Source organism: Euleptes europaea, chromosome 4 (genome assembly GCF_029931775.1).
Source record: "Euleptes europaea isolate rEulEur1 chromosome 4, rEulEur1.hap1, whole genome shotgun sequence".
In the NCBI taxonomy this organism is placed as follows: domain Eukaryota; kingdom Metazoa; phylum Chordata; class Lepidosauria; order Squamata; family Sphaerodactylidae; genus Euleptes; species Euleptes europaea.
Genome location: NC_079315.1, coordinates 58,570,444 through 58,596,856, shown reverse-complemented (window position 1 = coordinate 58,596,856; position 26,413 = coordinate 58,570,444). Strand labels below are relative to the sequence as shown.

The 26,413-nt window shown below is 42.0% G+C and overlaps 1 protein-coding gene across 1 annotated transcript in view; it reads right to left on the bottom strand.

Moving 5' to 3' along the window:
- Positions 1-446: 446 nt before the first annotated feature.
- LRRC2 (leucine rich repeat containing 2) overlaps positions 447-26,413 on the bottom strand; it is a 104,186-nt gene continuing 78,219 nt past the window's right edge. The window contains exons 6-9 of the mRNA XM_056848693.1: positions 11,687-11,832; positions 9,913-10,068; positions 6,994-7,130; positions 447-587 (exon numbers count right to left, since the gene is read on the bottom strand). Coding sequence (XP_056704671.1) covers positions 538-587; positions 6,994-7,130; positions 9,913-10,068; positions 11,687-11,832 — 489 coding nt within the window. The 3' untranslated portion in view covers positions 447-537. The remainder of the gene's footprint in view (positions 588-6,993; positions 7,131-9,912; positions 10,069-11,686; positions 11,833-26,413) is intronic.

Sequence of the window (26,413 nt, the reverse complement as noted above, 5' to 3'; positions counted from 1 at the left end):
GGACATGCCATTATTGAACCAGGGACCTTTGGCATGCAAAAACCAAGGCTCTTCCACTGAGCAATCGCACCTCCCCAAGCACAGTCCTTGTTTTATTTGGGAGTCAAATACACTTTTTTTTGGCCTGGCATCAGTAAGCTTCCATCTGGAAAGCAGTTCATTTGGGATTTTTACAATGCTCAGCAGATAAGGTATATTAATCTCAATGGACATTATACATGTGAAGATGCCCACTGCTTGGTCTAAAAAAAATCACAATATGCCGCATATGCCATATCAACTTTTCTGTAATTTTCTTGTAAAAAATCTTTTGAAAAGGTAGCTTTACTCATGATGGCTGCAACCATCACATGATAGACCAGTCATCTGAAGCTTCCATTGCATAACTACCAGAGATACCAGCAGTTTTGGAAAACAATTTAAAAAGAAAGACTAATGTACAGAATTGTCTACATTAGTATTCTGCTAATGATGTTTTCTTGTTTGTTTTGGCAAAATTAAATGTTGGGATTTTGCAGTGATGTACAAATCCAGTTCTCAGATGTGGAGACTAAATGACACTTTTGTAGTATAGCAAGGAACGGACTCTGAAAAGAAAAAATATAAATAAACACTTTAGATAGCAATTGTAGAATAATCACAGCTTTGTTGCTAAAAATAGTTAGACATGCTGAAAACATCTTTCTGATATACTTTTTGAAATGTATTGTAGTCTTGAGACAAAACGCTGCCAACACTTTTCATTCATAATGCAACCAGAATTCCCCCACAGCAGGGCAGGAGCCTTACTTCACCCACCTCACAGTGGTGAGGCAAGGCAGCAAGAGAAAGAGGGAAAGCGCTTAAACCACCCCAGGCCCTGACAGACAGAGGGATGGAGGTAAAGAGCCTTTGGCCACCCACATAGCATTTTATTCAATTGCTAACTCTTTTAAAGAAAAAAGATCTCTGAAGGAAGGGGGAGGAAATAACTATTGTGGGGACTGCGTCAAAGAAAATGACTGCCATTTGGCGGAAAAATCTGAACTTCTCCATTTACATGGCAAATTAAGTAAATAAATTTACTTAATTAAGGATATTAAGGAAATCTCTCCTAAACTTGCTTTGTTGCAAAGGTTTAAGAAAGACTGGAGAAATGCTGGGGAAACCCTGGGAGATGTATGAATGTACCACCCCCCTACTTCCCAACTGCACTGAAACTGGGGTACACAATCCATGTGGAAATGGACTAAACAAAGTTTAATCCATCTTCAGAATCCCAGTTAGTGGTAGGAGAAGCTAATGCTAGTTAATTCGCACATCTGCATTCTTATGTATCTGCAGGACCGCCTGTCCTGGTATGTTCCCCAGAGAAGGTTAAGATCAGCTAATGCCAACTTACTGGTGGTCCCTGACCCGAAGAGAGTCCGGCTGGCCCCAGCCTGGAGGAACAGTCTATCTAATGAGACCAGGGCCCTGCGGGACCCTATGGAGTTCTGCAGGGCCTGTACAACAGAACTGTTCCATCAGGAATACGGTAGAGGCCAGTTGTGGTTCCTACCATAAATGCTGGCCTCCCTACTTTACCCACCACTGTCGAACAACTGCCTACAGGCCATGCTGTGGCCTTGTATTGCAATGTTATGTGCCAAGAGAAATTATGATTTTAATTGATTAGGGTGGTTTTAATTCACCATTGTATGTGATTTTATGGCTTTTACTGTAAGTTTTAAGGTTTGTGTGAGCTGCTCTGAGCCCGGCTTGCCTGGATAGAGCAGGTTATAAGACTGATATAATAAATAAATAAATAAATAAATAAATAAATAAATAAATAAATAAATAAATAAAGTCATGGGTAATTAAAGTTAGTTTCTAGCTGCGATTCTGCATGTGAGAAGGGAGTGGCACCAAGGTACATATGTGAGCCTGACAATAAATGAGGTTTGGGCAAATCAGAATAGGGTAGTCTACATTGCTTTGCCCATTATACATGTTATATTGTTTTCTGTGCATTTTGCCATCAAGTCACAGCTGACATACAGACCCTGTAGGGTTTTCAAGGCAAGAGACATTCAGAGGTGGTTTGCCATTGCCTGCCTCTGTGTCATGCCCCTGGTATTACTTGGAGGTCTCCCATCCAAATACTTGCCAGGGTCAAGGCTGAGAGTGTGTGACTGGCTCCAGGTCACTCAGCAAGTTTCCATGGCAGAGTACCTGGATTTCCCAGGTTCTGGTCCAATACCTTAACCACTACACCACGCTGGCTTTTTATGTTGTTATACACATTATATTGTTGTTCAGGAGAGCCTTTTTACAAAGTGAATAGGGTCATACTGAATGTCTGTGAAATTTTAGCTAGTTTTACTGTTTTGTTCTAAACATACTTTATACCGTTGCACTGTCTGTCACATTTTGTCATCCAGTTTATTTGCATGCATTATAGCATTTTGTTGCATGTAATATACTGTTTCTCTGCACTTCTCTCTTATTTGGAAACCCCATGTTATCGCATTGTTATTGTGCTGCTGTACAGTTTTAATCATGGGATTCCTGGAGTCTGTGAGACTAGATATTAAGTAAATAAACAAGTTATGTGCATTAAGTTAGGATTAATTTTCCTGTGGCATATCAAAGCACGGCACCTCAGGAACACCATCTAAGGCTAGGGTTGACAGAATCCAACTCAGGCCTGGAGATCTTTCAGAATTACAGCTGATCTCCAGACCACTGAGATCAGTTCCCATGGAGAAAACAGCTGCTTTAGAGGGTAGATTATATGGCATTATACCTCAATGAGGTCCCTCCCCTCACCAAATCCCGCCCTCCTTTGGCAACCCTATCTAAAGGCCAGCAGCCCACATAGGCTTGCTGACTGGCCAGCAGCAGTGATCTCAACCCCAGCAACATGGGGGAAAGAAAGAAAAAGTTCAGTCCAGCCAGCCTAGAGTGATCCTGTGTCTGGGTTGTGGCAGAATGACCAGCCCCTGATCTCCTTGAAGCCTACAACAATAGAACAAGGAAAAGATAGAATATTAAGTAATATTAAAAAGTGTTGTTTTTCAATTCATGGGTATTATAAGTATATTAGCAAAATGAGGAAGTTTTTGTTGTTGTTGTTGTTGGTATCTGAATGCACACCTATATTGTGTGGGGGGAAGACTTCATTCCTTTAAAATAGTATCATACCAGGTGCACTGAAATTATTGTTCTAGTGAAACTTCATTAACTAACAATGTAGATAATATAACTTGAAGAACAGTATACCCAGATGCTTCAATAGCCAGAAGGAACACTCTTTCCTTCGGTTCAGTCTCTGAGAGGTCTTTCTAGTCTTAAATTCCCTTCCTTGAACAAGAGGCAGAAGACTATAAAGTGTCACAGGTGACTGCTCCTTGCAGCCCTGACATTTACAAAAATGTACATAACCTTCCAGATCATACCTCCTAAAGGGTCTGCCTCAGTCTATCCTCCTGTAATACAACTGTTAACTCCTTCTTTTTATGGCTCCCAGCTGGAGTAATTATTTACTCTCAAGCAGCACCAGTCGGCTGTTTGCCCTCAAAATGGCAATGATTTGTTGATAGTCACGGAACTGTTTGGCCCCATGATGGTAAAAAAAGATTCAAAATTTTCAGTTTTCCTGCAGTTTAAAAGATTAGCAAGCACACTGTTATCCTTGCATAAAACAATCTAACCTACAAAATGTAACACCTTCAACTTTATCACTGCTGAATATCTGGTTTCTGGATGATAGGAATGTTTTAGAATTGCATTCTTTGCAATATAATTCATCCAAGGAAGTTTTTATAAATTATATTGCGTATACCATGTGAGCTAGAGAGGAGGAGGGAACCCAGCCTGAAACAAAAGATTCATTCTGTTCATTTTTTACAGAGACCAGAATTGTGAAATGTTGTAACTTGTTTAAAGGGCACTTATGAAAAATGGTCCATTGGTGTAATTTGATTGTTTCATTAAATGACTTGGATCCATTTGGTATCTCCATTCTGATGCTTTCCATGATCACATACTCCTAAGGCATAAATCCTATTCTTGGTAGGGAAAGGGCGGGATAGAAATCTAATAAAAGAGCCAGTGTGGTGTAGGGTTAAGAATGGTGGTTTGGAGCGGTGGAGTCTGATCTGGAGAACTAGGCTTGTTTCCCCACTCCTCCACATGAGCAGCGGAGGCTAATCTGGTGAACTGGATTTGTTTCCCCACTCCTACAGATGAAGCCAGCTGGGTGACCTTGGGCAAGTCATTCTCTCTCAGCCTCACCTACCTCACAGGGTGTCTGTTGTGGGGAGGGGAAGGGAAGGTAATTGTAAGCCGGTTTGATTCTCCCTTAAGTGGCTGAGAAAGTCGGCATATAAAAACCAACTCTTCTTCTTCTTCTAAAATAAAAAATAAAAATAAATATCCACACCTAATTTGGAGTAAGTCCCTGTGACATCAATGGGATTTATTTTTGACTGTGTGGATCTGATTAGGCAGCAGAAGGCACAGCAGCCTCTTTTTCTTTATCACAAACAGCCAATTATTTATTAAATCCAGGGATCAGCTAAAATAAAAATTCTGAAAGGTGTCTGGATATCTAGTTGCTTCTGTTTACGTAATACAAACACACTTCTGTGCAGCTAAGAGTACAAAGGATCCCAAAGCTTGTTTGAAATACCAAAAGGCAAAGTCTTCCCATGGTGTGTGAAGCCTTTGGTACAGAACAACTTGCTGTGCCTATGGGCCTAGTAGAAGAAAGGAAACCTTCTGGCCAGGATGCACAGCAAATGAAAAACCTGTACCTATTGAATTTTCTGCCTGAAATGCTGCTGTTGAAAGCATAGAGCCTAATTATTGATGGCAAGAGGAATAATGGCTTAACACTGCAATTTGGGTCCCCTTTATCATTATACCTAATTCTGAACATGGACCTAGATACCAATAGTTAAGGACTGGGGCTATGTACAAAGGGGAGAGTACTGCAGACTTAGGAGGGGAAGACAGGTTTACAGGAAAATTGTAAAACAATAAAGCAGGAAAGCTTTAAAATGCTGAGATCTTACAGGGTTTTCCTCATGAGATCTTGACAACTATTTTGGATTGCCTAGGTAACTCTGGGGAGTCCAAAACAGCCACTGCTACTTCACTTCAACACGGAAGGTAATTTGGGGAAAGAAGGAATGGGCATGCAGGAAAGACAGGGAGGAAGATGGGGGCATGAAAGAAAGCAAAGAAAAATAGAGCAAAAGGGGCAAAAGGAGGTTTGGGCAGAGTCAAGAATGCAAGAAACAGAAAAGCTGCAAGGGGGGAAGGATGGGAGGGAAAGAGAGGGAAAGGAACAGGAAAAAGGAGAGAAGCTGTGACGGCTGTGATAGGAAACAATGGAGGGAATATGGAAAGAGGATGATCAGCTGGGGATGCGGTTACCCTCAATAAGTCCTCCTGGGTCTCCACTTGTTGTGTGCTGAACATTACACATATGAGGCAAACACAGGGTTCCCCGACTACATTTTCTCTCCTATTGCTAATACAAGGGCAGAGGGCCTCTGAGATCAGAAATAAGCCCACTGGAGCTAAAGGATTCTAGGAGGGGATTCGCAGAGGACAATCAGTGGGCATAGGAAGAATTGAACTGTTTCTTCCTTATCAGTGCATCTTGACAAAATGGCTCTTTTACATTTGTGTGATATCTGCAAACATGAGCAGGGGAACCTGCATCTGCCAAGATATGTACTCCTCCCTTTAAAAGAAAACGGTAGGAATTCTGGAACAAATAACAATAGTGTGCAGTGCACCATGCAGTTCTTTCTATCAGTCCCATGACCATTATTATAGCAATGCTACATTGGAGAAATCAATTTAGTACCTCAATTAACTCATTAAATCTGTGCACATGGGACAGATGTGCTACATGCAACCCTCCTGATCTGCACCAGTGCAGTTTCTTCTCAAAGCTTGGGAAAACATGTATCTGGGGTCTGAAACACATGTTTGGTTGTTTTTGTTTGTTTGTTGCAGTCAAGTCACATCTGACTTATGGTGACACCCAGTGGGGTTTTCAAGGCAAGAGATGTTCAGAGGTGGTTTGCCATTGCCTGCCTCTACATCACAACCCTGGTATTCCTTGGAGGTCTCCCAGCCAAATACTTGCCAGGGTTGACCCTGCTTAGCTTCTGAGATCGGATGAGATCAGGCTAGCCTGGGCTATCCAGATCACATGTACTGAGGTAGAAAATCCATGTTGCCCCTTTCAGAAGAAATAGTGATCACACATATCTGGGGGACCATATGTACAGCATTTGTTCCATACGCACAGTCCCAGTCATATAACTTACTGTTGTAGAACCCTGTTTGGAAGTCAGCTTCCTAAATTATGCTTCAACAATTCCTATACTAAAACACAGTCTAGGATCCAAACAGTCTAATTGGTTCCTTAATTTTCTCTTTCAAGTGTACTACTTTTTTCTTATTTAGAAGCTGCAGGTGAGGTTTCTTTGATTTTGAAAACTGTATTTTCATGCGGTTTAGGTGCAGCAGTAAGGAGAGGGACTTCATAGTCCCATACACATGTAGAACCGCATGCCACTCCAGGCCATACTATAAACAATGTTTGTGGCGGGTCAGGGATGGAGCGGAACATATTCTCCTTTTTCTATTTGGTACATGGCATGCATAGGTGGTCTGCAAAGAGTTAAACAATATGTCCAGATTGCTTTGGGGGACTGACTGGAAAGGCATAATTGTGGAACTCACACAGTCAGAAAAAGGAGCTATACAAGGGCAGGATGCATTTAACCCATACAAATATTAATCACCTTGCATATTTCAAACATAAGAGCTGTAATCTTTTTTTAAAATGTCATTCTCCGAAATCTTCACAAAATGCTTTGTATGTAAGCTAGCATTTTTGGCTACTATTTTCTCATGTGTTAAGAAAACCAGTTTGAAACGTGCACCCAATATAATGAAAGTAAATTAAGCTTGCAGTTTCATTAATGTGTGTACGTATATATGTACCTCTTTCTCTTAGATCTGTAATATAAGCTTTCATAAATTCTTTTTCAAACAGCTCACGATCATGGTCACTTTCAGTTATTTCTTCAGTCTCTTGAAATGAGGTTGTTTCAAGAGGGTTATCCTTGAGGCTTATAAATCTGCAAGAAGATGAAATATTAGCATGAAGGGAGTTATATAATGCCTCTTATCATGAGCAGGCTGCAACTTGCTATATGTCAGATGATTTATTGCCACATAAATTTTCTGTTCTTTCAACTTTGTTATGGAGCTAGAGTAAATTTATCTATGGGCACAATACTTCTACTGTGTTAGCCACACACTTTTAATGATAATGATAATTAGCTATAATAAAATGTTAATTCTGAGGTGGTCTTGTGCAAGCAGACATGTAAAACACTTAGAACATATGCTTAACTCCTGAATAAAAATCGAAAGGTGTATTTGCTGTGGAGTATGTAAACATTGGTTCTTGTAGGTTATCCGGGCTGTGTGACCGTGGTCTTGGTATTTTCTTTCCTGATGTTTCGCCAGCAGCTGTGGCAGGCATCTTCAGAGAAGTAACACTGAAGGACAGTGTCTCTCAGTGTCAAGTGTGTAGGAAGAGTAATATATAGTCAGAAAGGGGTTGGGTTTGAGCTGAATCATTGTCCTGCAAAAATCAGCAGTGGATGAACATGGACTGACACAAACAGGACACAGGGTCTTATTCCAAGACACTGAAAGACTGAACAATTCTACCAACTATTTTGTCAGATTGCACAGAGAAGCCATTGAAATTCATAAACATCAGCACAACTTTAACAGAAAAGAAGAGAGTTTAAGAATGAATAAGGCTTGGCTTCCTGTCCTGAAAACCTCCAGACTAACAAAGACTACAGTCCACAATAGCCATGCGGATTAGTTTTGGATTTCACACATTAGCAGATCACTTCAGGATACAATGGTTCCATATTAACATACCACACCCTCATTAGCCCATTATCTTGATACTTACAGGACAATGATTAGCACATTACCTTTGATACTTTTTGCAGGACAATGATTCAGCTCAAACCCAACCCCTTTCTGACTATATATTACTCTTTCTACACACTTGACACTGAGAGACACTGTCCTTCAGTGTTACTCCTCTGAAGATGCCTGCCACAGCTGCTGGCGAAACGTCAGGAAAGAAAATACCAAGACCACGGTCACACAGCCCGGATAACCTACAAGAACCAATGAACTCTGACCATGAAAGCCTTCGACAATAGTATGTAAACAGTTTATACACCATGAATGCTGCTTCTTTAACAATGGGCTAGGCATATTAATACACTGGAAACTTTTCTCAAGGGTTAGAAAGGTACAAGTCCCCTAAATCATGAGAAAGAAATAAAGTAATTCATTTTTCTCCTACCACATTTCCATGGTTCAATACTATCATTCCTCAGATATTGCTCCCATGACACTGGAGACCATAGACACTGGAGACCATAGATTTTGCTCGACTTGGTGCATGAGAAATGCACATAAGCAGAGCCATATCCTTCTAACCCCACTGACTTCAATGGTCTTAGAATGGTGCAACTCTGCTTAGTATTGCACTATTTGAGGGCTAATACAGATTCTTTTTCTTATATGTGAATAAAGTCATGAGACTTAGCAATATGTTACACTCCATAAAGAAGAAACAGTTACTATGATCTACATTTCCTCCAAGGAAATCAGAGCAGCATAACTGGCATTCCCCAGTACCCACCATCCAGGTCCTAGCCGGACCCAATTCCACTCAGGGATAGGTGCTATCCATATGCATATGTGTGCAGCCCTTTGGGTTTTTTAAACACAGACCACCAAGACCAGCCATGAGGCCTATTAGTCACATTTGAGAGCTACCATAAGATAGCTGCTGTGAGTAGGGAATAGGTTCAGATCTGTCTTCTGGCACAAACTCACTGAGGCTTTTGGCAAGTTAATATTCTACAGACTCAGTGCCCAATATTCAATATGAGGATAAAAATACTGACCAGTTGTATGAATTACTAAAATAATCTACAGGAAACGTTTCGAATACTCAAAATACAATGCATGAATAATAATAATAATTATTTGCAAGTATATTCATATTTTGAATGTGAAACCAACTATTACGATGAAAATCCCTCATAGCAGGTAATTTCACATGCAAGGCATTCATGCATACATAATTTTGAATTGTCGTCTTGCTCCATTCCTCATAATATGTGAACGTATTCATTGCACTAGACGTCAGAAGGCAAGCTGCAACCCACAAATGGGTCACTACCCTTCCTAAGGTGGATTACATCAAAATGCTGTCACCATTTTGGCTGTGGACGCTGTGAAGAAGTTTACAGACTGTTGGCCAGGAGGAAAGCACAGCAACCTGTTGTGAGTTAGATTTGTGTGAAGGATGCACCATGATAGATGCCCTGCAGGATTTTGAATACAAGCCTCGCCGGTTCCATATTGCAATTTGGTGGGTGGCAGCTCAGGATGGGGCCTTTTACGCGGTGCCCGTCTAATTGTGTAGCTCCTTCCCGACAGAGATCTGCCCAGCTCCTTCCCTGTTGCTCTTCAGGAGTCAAGTCAAGGCAACTCTCTTGAGAGTGTGGAGGATGTCTGTCTGCCTTGATATCACTTAATGCTGCCACTAGTTGTTTTGTTTTACTCTGACTTCCTTTTATGTGATTTTAATTCATGCTTTCCTTCTTTATAAATGTCCTGTTCACGACCTCAAAGATTTTAACCAATAAACAAAATACTGAGCCTTGATGTTAACCCTAATGATTGTAGTGGTATAAATTAAGACTGAATTTTCTCCCAGAAACAAAAGATTGCATCCAGAATAAAAGGAAACAAGAACGAGGGGGAAACTGTTTATGTTGTTATTTTTGTCTGACTGACTGACTGACTTACTTTAAACCTGTGGTTGATTCACAGATAGCTGTGGGCATCTGGACCAAATCGTCACCACTTACCACCAGTAAACTGAGTTTTGGCAAATTGACCAAAGAGTGTGGAAGGTAAGTCAACTTGTTTTTCTGCAGGAGAAGAGTGTGTAGTTCTTCTAGCCTTAGGGATTAACAGAGTAACATAATTAAATGAACAAGAGATCACACCAATAAGTTTTTATTATATACTTGTAAAGCTGCATTTGCAAGACCAACAAGACCTGCCATTGATGTGTTTAGACAGGTATACCCTGTTTTTCTTCTACGTGGGGACCCAAAATGCCTTACAACATCATTCTTCCTTTCTCCATTTTAGTCTCACAACAACACTGAGGTAGGTGAGGATGAGAGAGATAACAGACCCAAGGTCACCCAGAGAGCTTCCATGGCAAAGGGGGGATTCAAATCTGGGTATCCCAGATCCTACTCTGCCTACAATACCATGCTGGCAGAGACAGGGCATTCCTCCCATACCCATTCTACTTTTCTATGCAGCCTCAACCGTTGCTTGCTACCACACGTCAGTGGTGAACTATCAGGGCCAGGGCCTTTCTCAGTATCTTCCTTCACTTGCCCCACTGTTGTAGCAGCAGTGTCACAGCTGGCTGGGAATCTGTAACAGTGTATTTTCACCCAGATGCAATGCCACTCCTTATTCATGCAGGATTCCGAATTGGCATAGACTGCATAATAGTTACACCACACCCGAAATCTCCCATAGCCAAAAGAAAGACTCAAGGGTCTGCCTTTTATGTACCTGAAATACATTGTCATTTGCAAATTTCATCCTGTGTCAAACAAAGCATACAACCATCACAATAAACCATAGTTTGATCAAACCTCAATAAGGCGTGTCCTCTAAATTCATACAGTCCACCAAACCAGGATTCAAACAAGGACTTATAGCTTTTATTATCCACAGTTTGTACTAATTGTGGTTTGTTGCAGCATCTGAATTCACAAGTCACAGCTACAGCATGACTGGAGCATCATCCCTTGTGGTCTCTTAGAAACAAAAGGTAAGCAATGTAGGGGAGACGTCCTCCCTTATAGGAGGCAAGAAGCAGACCAAGTTGAGTTTGTAAACAAACAGGAATTTGATGTTTGTGTCTGGTAGACCAGGGTTGCACAAACCCTGGTTTACTGTGATGTCTGAATGCAGCACTATTAACTCTTCCCGATATCCATGACCAGAACTCAGCCTATTCATTATAAAAGTATGATACGTAAGTAGGTTGGGCAGATGTACATTTTAAAAAGAAATCCAGATTTATTTGCCCATTGCAGTTTTCAGGGTTTTTGAAATCTCAGAATTGTCATGTGCCCCCATGATTGGCTCACAATATGAATCTTCATAACATAAACCTTATGCAATCATACTTATTGTTACCATTTTGAATGGAGGAGTGGAGGAATTGAGTTCTGAACACTGGGTACCCACAGCATTATAGCCCAAGCACTGTGAATACCATAAATAAGTCTAGACCATTATTATTTTTTCAAACAAGACTTAGCCAGCTGCATTGTTCATACTGAACTGAACAATGTACCTGGTTTTTTTTTTTTTCAGGTACAAAAGTGATTTGGAATGTGAAAGTTAAGAAGCAGCCAGGAAACCTAAGCCACCTTTCTTCCATTTCAGAGAGACTCTATATAGATCAAAGGCTTTATAATTGCTACAACACAAAAAGGTCTTTCAACCCATCCCACTTCCAAATGTAGACAATATGAGGATATACCTATCCATGTCTTGTGGCAGATCTTTGAGGTTATTGCTGCTAATATCCAACCACTGCAAACTTGACATCCGGAGCACACATATTGGAATTGAGGGAAATTTGTTTGCTGACACATCAACATACGTCACTTGTTTCAAGTTACTTAGCTGTAAAGAAACACTGTGTTACATTATATAATATAAGGAGTTCAGTGAAGAAAGTATGTATTTCATTATATTTGTTGAGGGTCTCTTCTCATCTTTGAGTACGTTGTTTATTTAATTTATATTTATTTACAAAATGTATTTTGTATAAAATGTATACCCTGCCCTTCTTCCCACACCAGGGCTACCAGGGCAGCTAATAGATTAAAAACATACACAATAAAAACACATCTTTAAAACCGAACAAAAACACATCATTCAAACATTTAAAACCAAGTTAAAGTACCCATGCAAATTACACAATAAAATTCACAGGCATAAAAACAGCAAGTAAAACAGGGCAGGGAGGTGGGATCACTGAAGGAACACCAGTTGAAACAAAGAAGTCTTCACCCTCTGGCAGAAGAAGGCAACAGAAGGGGACAGGCGAATCTCTCTGGTCAGAGTGTTCCAGAGTTTTCCCTTATCTCAGAACACAGCAGGACCATGGAAGATGACCATAGCAGTTGGCTAGGTTTGTAAGGGAGTAGGTGTTCCTTCAAGTATGCTGGTCCCAAGCCATGTAGGGCTGGAAACAGACTGGGAGCTAGTACAGATGGGCCAAGGCTGGAGTGATGTGGTCCCTGTGACCCACGCATGGCACCATTCGAGAAATAAGGAAAAGTAGTCAGAACTTGTCTCAGAAACAATTGGTTTATCACACAAGGGATATGAAACTGGGAAACCTGTTTATGTCTCTGTAATTGAATAGCAGATGAAATACTATGGCTGCATTCCTTTACCATTGCAGCATCTGATCAATTTTTATGTCATGGGAAGGGACAGTAGCTCAGTGGTAGAGAATCTACTTGGCATGCAGAAGGCCTCAGGTTCAATCCTCACCATCTCCAGTTGAAAGGACCAGGTAGGAGGTGATGTGAAAAAAATACCTCTGCCTGAGACCCTGGAGACCTACTGCCAGTCTGAGTAGACAATACTGACCTTTATAAACTGATGGTCTGATTCAGAATTAGGTAGCTTCATGTGTTAATGTTTCCAAAGATTAACAGGACTGGAGACAGAGATGCGGATTGATCACTATGATGAAGTTTGTGGATGGGAGTTTTGCTGCCTTTCCCTTCCTACCTAGCTGCCCCTGTTCCTGCAAAAAAGCTGGTCCTAGAAGCCAGGGGCCCATGGGGGCAATGGAGCTGCAACAAGAGGGGAAACTTGCAGAAATCACATGTGCAAACATTTCCTTGCTCTGCTGATGCAAGAGTGCAGAGGGGACTTCTGTTTATTTCTCCTTTCTGTTGCTCCCTGACTTGTGTCTTACATTCCTAAGGTTATCCTGAACAGCAGGAGCAATTTGGGCTGGGTGTAGGGGCTGCACTGTAAAGGATAAGATGGCAAAGATCTCTTCCTCAAATACACTTTGCAGAATGGTTGATGCAACCCAGATTATAATTTTTTCGGGCCTATGGGACATTATTATCCCTGAGTCTGTGGATCTGACTATTTGTACAAACTGTGGCTCTTATTTCAGGCAGTTGCTTTTATTGATTATAATTTGATGATGTTGATCTTTTTATGACAGTTTATCATTTAGTTGTTCTAAGGATATGTGTCCTTGTTATAAACCATCTTTGGTCCATTGCATGAAAAAGATGGTCAATAACTAGTAAAATAAAGGAAGCAATTGTCGAAGGCTTTCACGGTCAGAGTTCATTGGTTTTCTTTCCTGACGTTTCGCCAGCAACTGTGGCAGGCATCTTCAGAGTAGTAACACTGAAGGACAGTGTCTCTCAGTGTCAAGTGTGTAGGAAGATATAGTCAGAAAGGGGTTGGGTTTGAGCTGAGTCATTGTCCTGCAAAAGTAATGTGCTAGTCATTGTCCTGTAAGTATCAAGATAATGTGCTAATGATGGTGTGGTATGTTAATATGGAACCATTGTATCCTGAAGTGATCTGTTAATGTGTGTAGTCCAAAGCTAATCTGCATGGCTATTGTTGACTAAGTCTGGAGGTTTTTTAGGACAGGAATTCTACCAACTATTTTGTCAGATTGCACAGAGAAGCCATTGAAATTCATAAACATCAGCACAACTTTAACAGAAAAGAAGAGAATTCAAAGTGGGTAGCCGTGTTAGTCTGTTTGTAGTAGTCAAAAAGGGCAAGAGTCAAGAAGCACCTTAAAGACTAACAAAAAGACTAAACAAAAAGACTAACAAAAATATTTTCTGGTAGGGTATGAGCTTTCGTGAGCCACAGCTCACTTCTTCAGATATCTGAAGAAGTGAGCTGTGGCTCACGAAAGCTCATACCCTACCAGAAAATATTTTTGTTAGTCTTTAAGGTGCTACTGGACTCTTGCCCTTTTTGACTACTAGAAAAGAAGAGAGTTTAAGAATGAATAAGGCTTGGCTTCCTGTCCTAAAAAACCTCCAGACTTAGTCAACAATAGCCATGCAGATTAGCTTTGGACTACACACATTAACAGATCACTTCAGGATACAATGGTTCCATATTAACATACCACACCATCATTAGCACATTATCTTGATACTTACAGGACAATGACTAGCACATTACTTTTGCAGGACAATGACTCAGCTCAAACCCAACCCCTTTCTGACTATATCTTCCTACACACTTGAGACTGAGAGACACTGTCCAGTGTTACTACTCTGAAGATGCCTGCCACAGTTGCTGGCGAAACATCAGGAAAGAAAATTCCAAGACCACGGTTACACAGCCCGGATAACCTACAAGAACCAAAGGAAGCAATTAATTGGATTTCCCCAAGTTCTAGTATCCCAAAGGAGACTGCCATAGGACCATGACTGGCTTTACTCTTACACTTGTTTCACACACAAAAATGACACCTGAAAACAGACATCGGTTTGTTTCTCTAGAAAATTAATAATAGAAGGAGAGAAAATAATGTTTCATTTGATTATGGAGGTTCCGCTTATTAAACCACTATTAATTTTAACACACCAGAATTTCACTTCCTTCGAGATAAAAGCCGTTTCCGGGAGCCATACTTGCCGGATTGTAGCCCATGTCTCACATATACAACACAGTGCAATCAGATATTCTTTTATACAGTATCGTGACACTGTTAGTTTTGTGAGCCCAAGCTTCACATGTTGGAAAGAGGCTTTTCTTTTTCGAGATAACGCTACTAAATATTAGATTACAGAGTCCAGCTTCACTCACTGTAACCTGCAGAGTCAGGGGCTAAGAGTTTTGTGGCACCTTAAAGAAAAATAAAATGTATTGTCGCAGCTTTGTCAGTCATCAAAGTGCCACAGACGCTTTGTTGTTTTTGCTGAAAGAGACTATCCACAGAGATCCCTCTGGAATTCAAAACATAGCATCTGATTTATTTTACATCTGCCCTTTTCTACTTTAAAGCTTATTTGACACAGTATTACAGGGTAAATCTCCAACAGGACAGGTGAAGCTGATGATGGTTACAAACACTATACCAAGAGGGTAGATTGGCTTTGCTGGCAAACCCCACACTCCACTCATGTGCCCTTCCTCATGCACACTAGTTATTCATCCAGTATGGATGTGTAAGGCTCTCTTCTCTCTAGATCTAAAATACAGAAACTCTCTTTTTAGGAAATGTTTTACTTTCAGCGGTGTTGGGAGAGATTCTGGGAATCCCTGGGAAAACTGCAGTGTGCAAACTGAGGAATGTTCCAGAATCCTCTCACCAGGTGAGTCAGTCCAGCCAGCCAATAGGATATCATTCTAAACATTTGTATAGTATTGTGGCATCTGCTTCTTACAATCCTGTACCACCTCAAGCCTAAGAAGAAAGGTATTGTGTGAATATTGTCCAGTTTCTCAAGGCATCCTCAGTGGACCCCTTCAGGGCCCCAGTAACTGGCCCACCTTGCCATCTGAAGCCAGCCACAAGTATTAACTCTTTTCCTGAAAAGGAGTCTTAGAGCTGAATCATTGTTGCCATTCATACTTTAAAAAGGTAAAGGTAAAGGTCCCCTGTGCAATTCATAGTTTACCACATGACTATCTATTAACCTATGATGGCAAGGACAATATGATGAGAAGAAGAAGAAGAAGAAGAAGAAGAAGAAGAAGAAGAAGAAGAAGAAGAAGAAGAAGAAGAAGAAGAGGAGGAGGAGGAGGAGGAGGAAGAGGAGGAGGAGGAGGAGTTGGTGCGAAAACACATGGTCACTTTATCCTCCTTTAATTCCTGTTTTAGCCAGGATCGAACGCACATTAGGCGAAAAGCATGTGTTCGATCCTGGCTGAATCCTGGCTGAAACAGGGATTAAAGGAGGATAAAACGACCATGCGTTTTCGCCCTTGGTTTTTATACCCCACTTTTCTCTACAGAAAGGAGTTTCAAGGCAGCTCACAGTTGCCTTCCCTTCCTCTCCCCACAAGTACCTTGTGAAGTAGGTGGGGCTGAGAGAGTTGTGAGAGAACTGTGACTAGCCCAAGGTCACCCAGAAGGTTGCATGGGGGGAATCTAATCTGGTTCTCCAGATCTGAGTCCACCACTCATGTGGAGGAGCAGGGAATCAAACCCAGTTCTCCAGATTAGAGTCCATTGCTCTTAACCACTACACCATGCTGCCTCTCCATAGCTGTTGCAACCAGATTTTGAACCCATTTCTTTTATCAATGGGGTACTTTTGGAACAGCCATATTGACATAACTGCAAAATATTCTTGTGTATGATTGAGTTGCATTGCACATTCTGGGAATGATTCATGTGAAAAAAGCCACAATCAATCTCATAAATCAACACTTAAAACTGCTTTCAGTAGCTTGAGCTGAGAGTTACAAGCAAGAGATCTGCAGTTTTTAGATCCAGAGGTTCACTTTCAGTAATGGTATAGTCTTTATATGGTACAGGTAAGCTTCCTCATGAAAGAGGTATGTTTCATCAGTAGAAAGCTCCACTGCTACCCAAAAGGAAACTTTGAGTCCAAGCCAGGCTTTAAAAATCAAAATTCAGAATATGGTCTTGTGAATAGTCTACATGAGCAATAAACTTCACCAACATGTGCTGATGATAAGAAAGTAACAAACCAAAGATTCCAGGATTTGATTCTGATATCAAGGAACTATTTCACGAACTATGCTTTTAAAATAAACTTTAAAAAAATAGACCACTTTGAAAACAATTTTTAAAATAAGATTATCTTATGGCTCGTTTCTGTTTAAAGTCAGCATTCTAGGCTGGGCAACACATATCCTCCACTCATGACTGACACATTTTAAGTTGATTGTCAAATCATAGAAAATCACAGTAACATCACCAACTGTTTCTAAGGGTCACAGACAGGCCATCCTTCTATCAAACAGATGTCAATGGAATGGGTGGCCTACTCATCCTCTGTAAGGAGATACCTGTTTTCCCATTTGCAAAAAAAGCCCTATCAGACATTACACCCTTCAGAAGCTGCCAGGGTATTCTGCTCTCCAACTGGTAGACTGCAAAAATTATGTAACATTAAGATGAAGATGAATATCTAGAATAATGTTTCACATGGTAGTAGTACGTAATGGAATCATGGTGTTTCTAATTTTTTTATCATTGTATTGAAATAAAAGGTAAAGGTCCCCTGTGCAAGCACCTTGATGAAAATATTCAGCATTCTCAGTTCTTGCACTGTCAGTTCTAATGTCTATTCTGACAGTAACTTAGCTGATTTTTGCTCACCTCTGTTTCTCCATATTCATACCTTAAAAAGGTAAAGGTAAAGGTCCCCTGTGCAAGCACCGGGTCATTCCTGACCCATGGGGTGACATCACATCCCGACGTTTCCAAGGCAGACTTTGTTTGCGGGGTGGTTTGCCAGTGCCTTCCCCAGTCATCTTCCCTTTACCCCCAGCAAGCTGGGTACTCATTTCACTGACCTCGGAAGGATGGAAGGCTGTCAACCTTGAGCCGGCTACCTGAAACCAACTTCCGTTGGGATCGAACTCAGGTCGTGAGCAGAGCTTTTGACTGCAGTACTGCAGCTTAACACTCTGCGCCACGGGGCTCCTATTCATACCTTACCATGTTTGTTATTCATAGCAACTAATGCCCCTTGCCCAGACTCTCTGTAAGAACAGAGACTTGTTCGCATTTACTTCTTCCTTACCCCTTAGTGATTATTAATAATTTCTTATTTTACCATTCATGTTGATGCTGTTGTTATACTCTGTTTAAGTGTCATTGGGGAAGGTCATGTAGCTCTTTTGGGTGTTGAATTGATCATAAGCTGCACCACATGCATCTTCACTTGAAGCATGAAAAATTAGGCTGTTAAACAACCTGTTGATTTAGCTATAAAGAATATGCACAGCAATTGCTTGCCAGCTGAGTTCAGGACTGTAATCGTACAAACAGATATAAGAGCAAGATAATTGTTGCAATGGTATATGTTGCAAAATCACGAAAGCTGCAAATACAAGTAGCATTCTTGTGGGTTTTGTCCTCTGCAGTTCCTATGGGGAATGTCGCGAGGAGCTAGCGGATTAGATTAGGGTCCTCAGGATACAATCCAGAAACACCAAGCTACAAAAAGCCAGTGTTTGTTTATTTACAGTGCACAGATTATTTACAGCAATCTCCAACACTCTCGACTTCCACCAAAATCTCCCCACACCCAGTCACAGGGTAATAGACATTTATACATTTCACAGGCTTCAGGAACCAATCAGTTTACAGCTGAGTCATTGCTTAGTCATTGCTCCTATTTCACCTTATTTCATCAGCCATGGTTAACACCTGTTCTAACCAGCTCGAAAAAGGGCAAGAGTCCAGTAGCACCTTAAAGACTAACAAAAATATTTTCTGGTAGGGTATGAACTTTCGTGAGCCACAGCCACAGCTCACTTCTTCAGCTGTGGCTGTGGCTCACGAAAGCTCATACCCTACCAGAAAATATTTTTGTTAGTCTTTAAGGTGCTACTGGACTCTGGCCCTTTTTGACTACTGCAAACAGACTAACACGGCTACCTACTGTGAATTAACCAGCTCAAAGCAGTCTCCCAGGATGCAATGTGTTCCTGAGCTTTCAGTTTCTGATATGTCATGACTTGCATTTCTTGACAGGGAAGGGGTGTTCAGGAGGATTTGTCACATGTGGAAGGTCACAAAGGGAGAACACAGGCTATTCAAACTTTCCTCCTCCTGAACATTCCTCTCAACAGGTAAAATGTGCCAAGAGGAGTTAAATGGACAGACTAAAACCCATTTCACACAATCAGTTGCTGGTGAGTCAGGGGGAGTGCAGTAAGATTATATCAGCGGACATACTTACAAATCTGGGTCTCTATGAGTATAGATAATAATAATGCTTTAACCATCCATAAAAATGAGAAAACACATACGAGGGGTGTATCTCCACATAGAAGATCTGAAGAAAGTCAGATACGCGTGCATTGCACAGATAGAGGAAAGTCTGGAGATCAGCTCAGGCAGTGCAGTTTGTGTGGTCTGATTCATACTTTGAATATAGGGGAAAGGTATCTGCTTCTTCCAGATAGCTGCTTGGTGTACCTTCCACACTGTTGTACTAATGTACCAATAGTATATACTGGAAGCTGCCATGAAGATACACCTTTAACAGTAAAAATCTGCAACATGGCTATGAGGGCCATTAATTTTTCACATTTGCTTAACTTATTTCACCAGAAGTCCATCTTTTGTACTTTATTACCCCCTCAGAAACTGAACTGACACAGAAATATGAAGGAATGACCTGACAGGTGAGAAAGAGCTTAGGTTTGTTGTACCTCAGAATATATGGGCTTTCTGATTATACTGTATAAGAAACAAGTCCTCTGGGTTCTTTTTCCAGGCTATATTTAACCAACTCTGGGTTTCTACACTGCATTGAAGCACAATGGAGTTTTATTTCATCCGCTAAAATGCTAGCAATACATCCCTGAAGTATAAGACACAAAGGAAATTATGGTAGCTCAGTGGTATATTTAATAAAGGAAATCTTATATATTTTATTTCATTTAGAAGACAGATGGGGTATTGCACCTCTAGTAACATTTTAATTTTTAAAAAACAAGTATACCAGCTTTATCATTTTACCTAGCAGTTTATTTTGCTACCCTTCTTTTATCTTTTAAGCATTTTGTTATCAAACTTTGAATCAGTTACAGTGCCGACTTTGTGCAAGTTCCATTATATAGCCTCAATATTTGACAGTCAAACTACCCAACCACCATTACTGGTGCCTTATTCGTAATCAAAATTGTCATCTTTATTTTACAAATGACCAATATTTCTGCTTATCTTAATAATTTTACTTTAAAATATAGCCTACGCAACATCCCAGAGACCTACTGCTTTGCTTCCCAATGCTCTGTCAGTTAAACTTTCACTTGAGAGAAAAGGACACCGTGTCCCTGAATGGAAAGAGGTGTTTGATTAATGTGTGCATTTTCAGTTCTGCTTTATTTATTTATTTATTTGTCACTGAGAAGGATTTACTGATAAAGGCCTGTTACTTCTGGGTTTTAGCATGAACTATCCATTTCACGGCATGCACAAATTCTGTGGTAATTGGAGTTGCTGGCCCCGTCTCCTGCCTCACTTCTCTAAAACAAACTTACCATCAGTTAGCTGAGTGAGAATCATATTATTTGAAACCAACCTGGAATATATCTGGAATGTTCCTGAAGCTTTTTTCAGATGTTACAATCATATGCCTCAGAAGCCTATCAACTGTGCATATCAGGAGTGTGCTCTGGCCACAATTCTCCCGACATGTATGGCTGCTTGTGTGAACAGGGGTAGTGCATGTATTTACCATACTCAGAATACAGTATACTGAAAAATATAGTGGTCAGTTTATGTGTACTGCACATGGTAAATATGTATGCTACCCCTGTTCTCACAACATGGCAACTCCATATATCAAAGGATCTATGTGAAGCAAGCAGAGGGTTGCCCTTTGAGACAGACCGCATGCTCCCCCCTGTAATCCAGCTCCTTGCACTGCCTGGCCAACTGTGTCTTTCATGCCATGGGCTGCTGGGCACTGGCCAAAGGCAGCTCCTCTTGACAGCTGCCAGCTCAGCAGCTGCAGTCGCACGGCGCTCCTGCGAGCACCCCGGCAGGGGTCAGGGGGCGAGTACCAGAATATGGTGGTTCTAGGGGCAATCCAGCAGGCAGCCAGTCTCTGCCTCCACAGAGGGGGACAGTCACACACGAACACATGAATCTGCCTTATACTGAATCAGACCTTTGGTCCATCAAAGTCAGTATTGTCTACTCAGACTGGCAGCGGCTCTCCAGGGTCGCAGGCAGAGGTCTTTCACATCACCTACCTGCCTTTAGCTGGAGATGCCGTGGATTGAAACTGGGACCTTCTGCATGCCAAGGAGATGCTCTACACTGAGCCACAGCCCCTCCCATTAAAGACAAGCTTTAACCTTCTTGAACACATGCAGCTGCTTTATACTGAATCAGACCCTTGGTCCATCAAAGTCAGCATTGTCTAGTCAGACTGGCAGCCACTCTCCAGGGTCTCAGGCAGAAGTCTTTCACATCACCTACTTGCGTAGTCCCTTTAACTGGAGATTCCAGGGATTGAACCTGGGACCTTCTGCATGCCAAGTAGGTGGTCTACCACTGAGTTACAGCCCCTCCCCTTCACCCACCATGCCACCTAAATTGACGCCTCCCAGGTCGCTTCAAGCAGAAGCATCCCTGCAGATGCTTAAATCAGAGCCATCAGATCATTTTAAGTATCGCCTCAGCGATATATTGTAATGAAAAGGAATAAAATACTAATCAGAGAGCTATAACTTTACAAAAACATTGGCAAAGAGTGTAGGAGAGCAGTGGGGGCAACAGGAAAAACTGTATGGTGTAAATACTTGACGAATTCTAGCATTGAAGTGTCCCTCTCACATTCACACACACATACATCTGAACAATTATAATAAAGCATAGCCCCGAGCCTTTTAATTATCATTTTAGCAGTATAATCCCATGTCAAGACAAAAAAAAATTCAAAATGTGTTCATAATGGAATTAGTGTTTTTGATTTACAAAAAATGGCATTCGCAGGGTGAGAGAGGAGAATGGGCAGAGGGTTGGGAGGGCGCAGGAGATGAGTATGGTGGAGGAGGGAGGCTTACGGGAGGAGGAGTCAGATGACAGATGAGAATGGGGATGGGAGAGGCAGGACGCAGGAGAGACAAAAGCCCAAAGTAAGAATTATTCATGATTTTGACTTAGCTTTGGATTCGAGCCAACTGTTAAATTCGTCATAAAACCAGTCCCTAGAATTGTGGGGCAAAGGTGCGGTGGGCGTGAAGTGAATGCTGTGGGTTGGGGAAAGCATGAATAAGTAAAAAGTTGCCACGGAGCAGTACAGCAGGGATCGCGCAGCTAATATCCAAACATCAATGGCCACAGAGTTGGAGGAGATGATAACCATGTAGGTCCTTGAATGAAGACTGTGATCAAAATGTGATAGTGAAAATAAAAAGAGTCTATACTGGTGATTAGGGAGGGGGCGAGTCTACTCTAAATCTGCTGTCAACCTACTACTAGTTTGATGCTTAGTTTCTCTTTTTCCCTCAGTTGCCACTTTTTCCAATATTTTCTGCTTGCTGCAGAATCAGCTAATAATGAAATGTCACCTCAGTGGAACTAAGTGGAACTCAGCTGCTAAACTCGCTAATCAACAATATTTTGATGTAACCAGGAACTACTGCCATGTAAACTGTTCTATTTGTCATAAGCTGCCTGGGCTTTTTAAAATTTTGAAGCACAAAGTAAATTAATCACTGCCTGCTATGAGGAAAACAGGAAGTTTCTTACAGAGGTAATTTTATTTGCAACCAATTTAAATTAAGTAAAATAACCCCCTCTAATCAGGCATAACTACTTTGCAACCTATACAATATTAGTTGACAGCTTTCCTCTATCCTAGAAAAGAACAGTAAAGGTTCACTTCAGAACAGAAAATATTGAGGACATTTTAAAAGATAATATCAGAAAAATAGAATGCTGGAATAGGTTAGCAATGGCAGATGCTAAATAAATGTCAAGGGAAAAGATGGGAGCTAAATGTGAAGGCACAGCTAAAAGACACTGATCCTGGGCTGTGTGCTATTATAGCAGCAACATTTCAATGACTGATACTTTGGAGATGTTATCTGCTGGTTTGATGGATATTGGTGTTGCAGGATGGCAATTGCTTACATATAGCATTACTGAATCATACGTTCCCTATAGCAGTGAAAGCCACTTTGGTTCCCTTATTAACACTAGATCAGCTTTTCCATAAAGTAGCATTGTGCCTTGTGAATAACACACACAACAAACTTTTAATATACCTTTTAGGTTTGCATGACTGTTGTACTAAAACACTTTCAAAGGGACTAATCAATGTCCCTGTTGGCAAGAAGAAGAGATTATCTTATTATGTGGGCAGATTTGGGGTGCATTCCTCTATGTAACAGACTTAATAAATCCCTATGTCACTGGCTCAGTTTCCCATAGATGTGCTATGCTGTTGAATGGAGTAAGAGCGATAACTAGTCTCAAAATATCTGCACTATAGCTGGGCTAGACAGTATTTTCAGTTTTGTTTCCACGGTTGTTATTGTGAAAAGGCAGGTTTGCTATGCTTTTCACTTGAAATTTCACGAAAAGCTGTTCCTGCTTTTTTAGAAGGGAGCTAGATTTTATTTACACCCCTGTGGTGTGCCAGCTATTGGCTAACCTAGGATGCAAGTTAGTATACTGATCAATGGGGAAGGCTGAGTGGAGGGCTATTTAAAGCAATTGCAAAATCCACACTGTGGGATTACACTTTGTAGTAGTTCTTGATGTTCAGAAGCTCTTGAATCAGTAATCAGTAATGGTTTCTTGTGTAGGCATTTCTGCAGTCTACAAAGCAAGAGACAAAGGAACTGTTCTGTGGACTAGAATCTGATCTAAACTGAAGCTGTATGCATATGCACATGCAATTTGCCTTATATAAATTGATGGAGATTAGTGATCTTTGTGCCCTCAGGGGATTAGATCTACATAAATATAAAGTTAAATGCATATAACCAGCACTGCACTGAGGGCTTGCATTAACTCCCCCACCCCCCCACACCCATACCGTATATACTCGAGTATAAGCCGAATGTTTCAGCCCAAAAAAAGTGCTGAAAAATCCCAACTCGGCTTATAGGTGGGTCAATATGGTAGGGGGAGGGAGGGGGGAGGGGAAACTTACCGCCGCCACCACCAGCCTGCCCGCGTGCTTTCTCTGCAGGCCAGGAGCAGCCTGCACGGCCTCCTGGGTGCAGGGAGGGGGCCGCCGCCACCACCAGCCTGCCCGCGCGCCTTCTCTGCAGGCCAGGAGCAGCCCGCGCGGCCTCCTGGCCACAGGGAGGGGGCCGCCACAGCCTGCCCGCGCACCTTCCCTGGCTGCGGGCTAGGAGCGTCCCGCGGGGCCTCCTGCTTGGCTTAGTGGAATGCAGACTGATCTAAAATACACAACTGGATTTGTGGTGGTGATGATCACTTCCCTGATCTTCTGACACTACCAACAACTTTACTGTGTTGTAGTTTGATATATCTTGTTATAGAGTGGTTGGTACAAGAGATTCCTGAAAGATACGTTGTATATCCTAGGTTAGGGGTCAGCAAACTGCGGCTCGAGAGCCGCATGCAGCTCTTTGGCCCCTTGAGTGCGGCTCTCCGAACTTGGATCGGAGCCCCTGCTCTCGCGCCCGCTCGCGCCCGCAGCCGGGCTACAGAGCCGGCATGCCTGAGAGGGAGAGAGCGAGTGAGCACGAGAGAGCAGGCAAGCGGGCATGCTGTCTCCCCCCCCCACCGTGGAGAATGGCCGGGTCCCCCTTTCCCTTGCCCTCAATGGTTGGGAGGCTAAAGCCTCCCCTTCCCTCTAGCTGTGTGATTGCTGGGCAGGCGGCTGGGCGGTTCCTCGCCCGGGCCCACCTGCCTATCAGCTGTTGGGCAGGGTGGGCTTCCTTTGGCGGCGCGTCCCCAGCAGCGGCGCTGGGCCGTGGCGCCCCATCTTCTGCAGTGCCGACTCAGTTCCCCCGTCGTCTTCTGGGCCTGCCGGTCCCTGTAAGCCAGGAAGAGGCACACTTTGGAGCCAGCTGAGGGGCTTGTTTGGTAAATGGAGGGTGGCCGGAAAGCCCCGGGGTGCGGGGTGGGGCCCCCGACCCAGGACACACGTAATGCTACAACTCGGGGTCGTCTTCTGAAGCTGGAGGGTGGGAGAGTCAAAACTGATAAAAGGAAGTATTTCTTCACACAACGCGTGGTTAAATGGTGGGACTCCCTGCCCCAGGAGGTGGTGATGGCTGCCAACTTGGAGGGTTTCAGAGGGGAGTGGACCTCCTCATGGAGGAGAGGGCTATCCATGGCTATTAATCAAAATGGATACTAGTCATGATGCATGTCTATTCTCTCCAGGATCAGAGGAGCAGGCCTATTATATCAGGTGCTATGGAACGCAGGCAGGACAATGATGCTGCACTGGTCTTGCTGGTGGGCTTCCTGGAGGCACCTGGTTGGCCACTGTGAGAACAGACTGCTGGACCTGAATGGCCTTGGTCTGATCCAGCACGGCCTTTCTTATGTTCTCATGTGTTTACTGCGTCTGTGAATCTAGACGTTTGCTCACATTGTTCACATTAAGTGTTTGTCAGTCATTGTCATGATTTAATTTTATGGATACCTTACTTACTTTTTTCCCTCCTCAGAGGCCATGTCTACCCAAATTAAGAAATTTGGCTCTCAAAAGAAATCTCAGTCGTTGTACTGTTGATATTTGGCTCTTTTGACTAATGAATTAGCCGACCCCTGTCCTAGGTCAGTAGAGCTAGGAAACTATGCCGGATTTCCAGTATGTCTGCTCATAAGAAGAAGAATTATGATGGTGAGAATGATACTACGGTCCACACTCCAAACTGAATACTTGTATGGATTCATGAGGCCATTACCAGTCATGGTGTACAGTTATGGTGATTCAGCTCTGGAAAACAGTGTCATGACATCCAGAACAAACTTTGGAACAAGCCATAATATCAGAAGTATATGCAATTCTGAGAATTCTGTGCATCCTTATTGATAATTCTGAATAGAAAAAGTGTTGCATATGACTAAAAGGTACAAGATGCAAGGTTAGATCTAACAAGTTCCCATTCTCATTGTAGACAAAAAGCCACCCTGGAGGGTCACACACACACACCCTGCTCTTGTGCATGCTCTTACAAAAACAGAGCAACAGATCAAATGTGTGTGTGTGTGTGTGTAAATTCCCCTTCTTCCTGTATTTCATACCTTTCCCATAGATCTCCTGACTCCAAGGAGCTGCAGGTAGCTGCAGTGGAAAAGGCAACTTTTCACTAGCTTACTCAATTCATGGTTGATTGATTCTAACTCTCAGAAATGTAACTCACCATCTGCCTTGGATAAGAAAAGTGTTTACTTTACAGGGAAGTTGTACCCATGATACTCTAACTTTCTTTCTTGGGCACTTGAAAACAATAAATTACAATCTCATAAAGAGTAAGATCAACACGAAGAAATACATATGGGGTTGGATCCTATGAACTACAACCAGAA